We start from the raw sequence: 1,382 nt of genomic DNA on the forward strand, positions 1-1,382 counted from the left end.
GAGGGGGAATATTTCCCCCTTAACTTAAGGTATAGGAGGAAATACGGAATTGCGGCACAAATCTTAACGGCTCGGCCTATGCTCTTAATAATCAGTGTACAGTGTGATGGGCAGGAAACCCATCACCAGTGCGAAATTGGAGGTCACAGGTCAAAGGAAAGTGGGGAAAGGTCAGATATCAGACATTTTCTGAGGACATGGCAGTCTGATGGACATTTTTACAGAGTGAAAAACTTTTTTGTTTCAGTGCTGACCTACCATTTTTATCACTTTATTGAAAGGACCATGAAATGTGCTTTCCACTGACGTGCGAAGAGTAAGTGTCTGATAACCATTTGACCCTCAAGAGGAGGGTTAAACATGGATTCCTGAACTGCTTCAATGACGTCACAGTGTTGTCATATTCATGGGACATACATAATATAGAATCCCAATAAGCCTGGATAGCCGAACGCGTACAGCACAGGCGTCACGGCTCAAAGGTCGTTGCATCGAATCCCATCTGATTTTTTATTATTTACCTGTTTTCTGTATTTTTATCCATTTAACTATTTTTTTCCAATTAATGCAAATATTTACATTATTTATTGACAACAGTTTAATAACAACAAATAATTGTTAGAACAATTAATTTTTTATTTTTATTTTTAATAGGGTTAGGGTTAGGGTCACAATGCACCATAAAACAGGAGTTTCAGGCACGCGATTTGTATCAACCAATGGGATTTGGGAGGTATGCAGAATGCAGAAGATTGCTGAAATGATGTGTACGCAACTGCGTATCTGCATATCTGCCCCTAACAAAGGTGTCACTATGCACGACTTAAATGTTACGTTTATAACCGTAGCAACAGACCTCAGATGAGCCCAGACGCTCTGCGGCTCATGTATACATGAACCACCAAGTATTATTACTTCTTTTGCAGGTACATTGAGGCATATCGCAACTTTGAGACATCGAACGATCGCATGCGTGCTCACGATCTAATAGATTACACTCAGCTGGGCATGCGATACAAGTTCTGCGCCTGGGAGGTATGTACAGTTAGCAGCTTCTTAGCTCTTGCATAGATAGCTATGAAAACTGTACTGTTTGTGTATATATATATAACATACCATATATATATCATGTATATATATATATACCCTTACAAAAATTTAAGCAATCCACAAGCGATCGCACACATCGATTGCTTGTCGATTGCTTAATAAGCAATCGACAAGCAATCGAGACTGATCCTAAGCAATCGACAAGCAATCGAGACTGATCCTAAGCAATCGAGACTGATCTTAAGCAATCGACACTGATCATAAGCAATCGAGACTGATCATAAGCAATCGAGACTGATCATAAGCAATCGACAAGCAATCGAGACTGATCC

General features: G+C 39.8%; 1 protein-coding gene across 1 annotated transcript in view; it reads left to right on the top strand.

Annotated features, from left to right (window-relative positions):
* Window positions 1-926: 926 nt before the first annotated feature.
* Window positions 927-1,382, top strand: part of LOC106807264 (neutrophil cytosol factor 2-like) — a gene marked incomplete at its 5' end in the record, with an annotated part of 34,755 nt that continues 34,299 nt past the window's right edge. Inside the window, 1 exon segment of the mRNA XM_014809559.1 lies at window positions 927-1,035. Coding sequence (XP_014665045.1) covers window positions 927-1,035 — 109 coding nt within the window.

Source organism: Priapulus caudatus, unplaced genomic scaffold (genome assembly GCF_000485595.1).
Source record: "Priapulus caudatus unplaced genomic scaffold, Priapulus_caudatus-5.0.1 Scaffold204, whole genome shotgun sequence".
Lineage (NCBI taxonomy): Eukaryota > Metazoa > Priapulida > Priapulimorpha > Priapulimorphida > Priapulidae > Priapulus > Priapulus caudatus.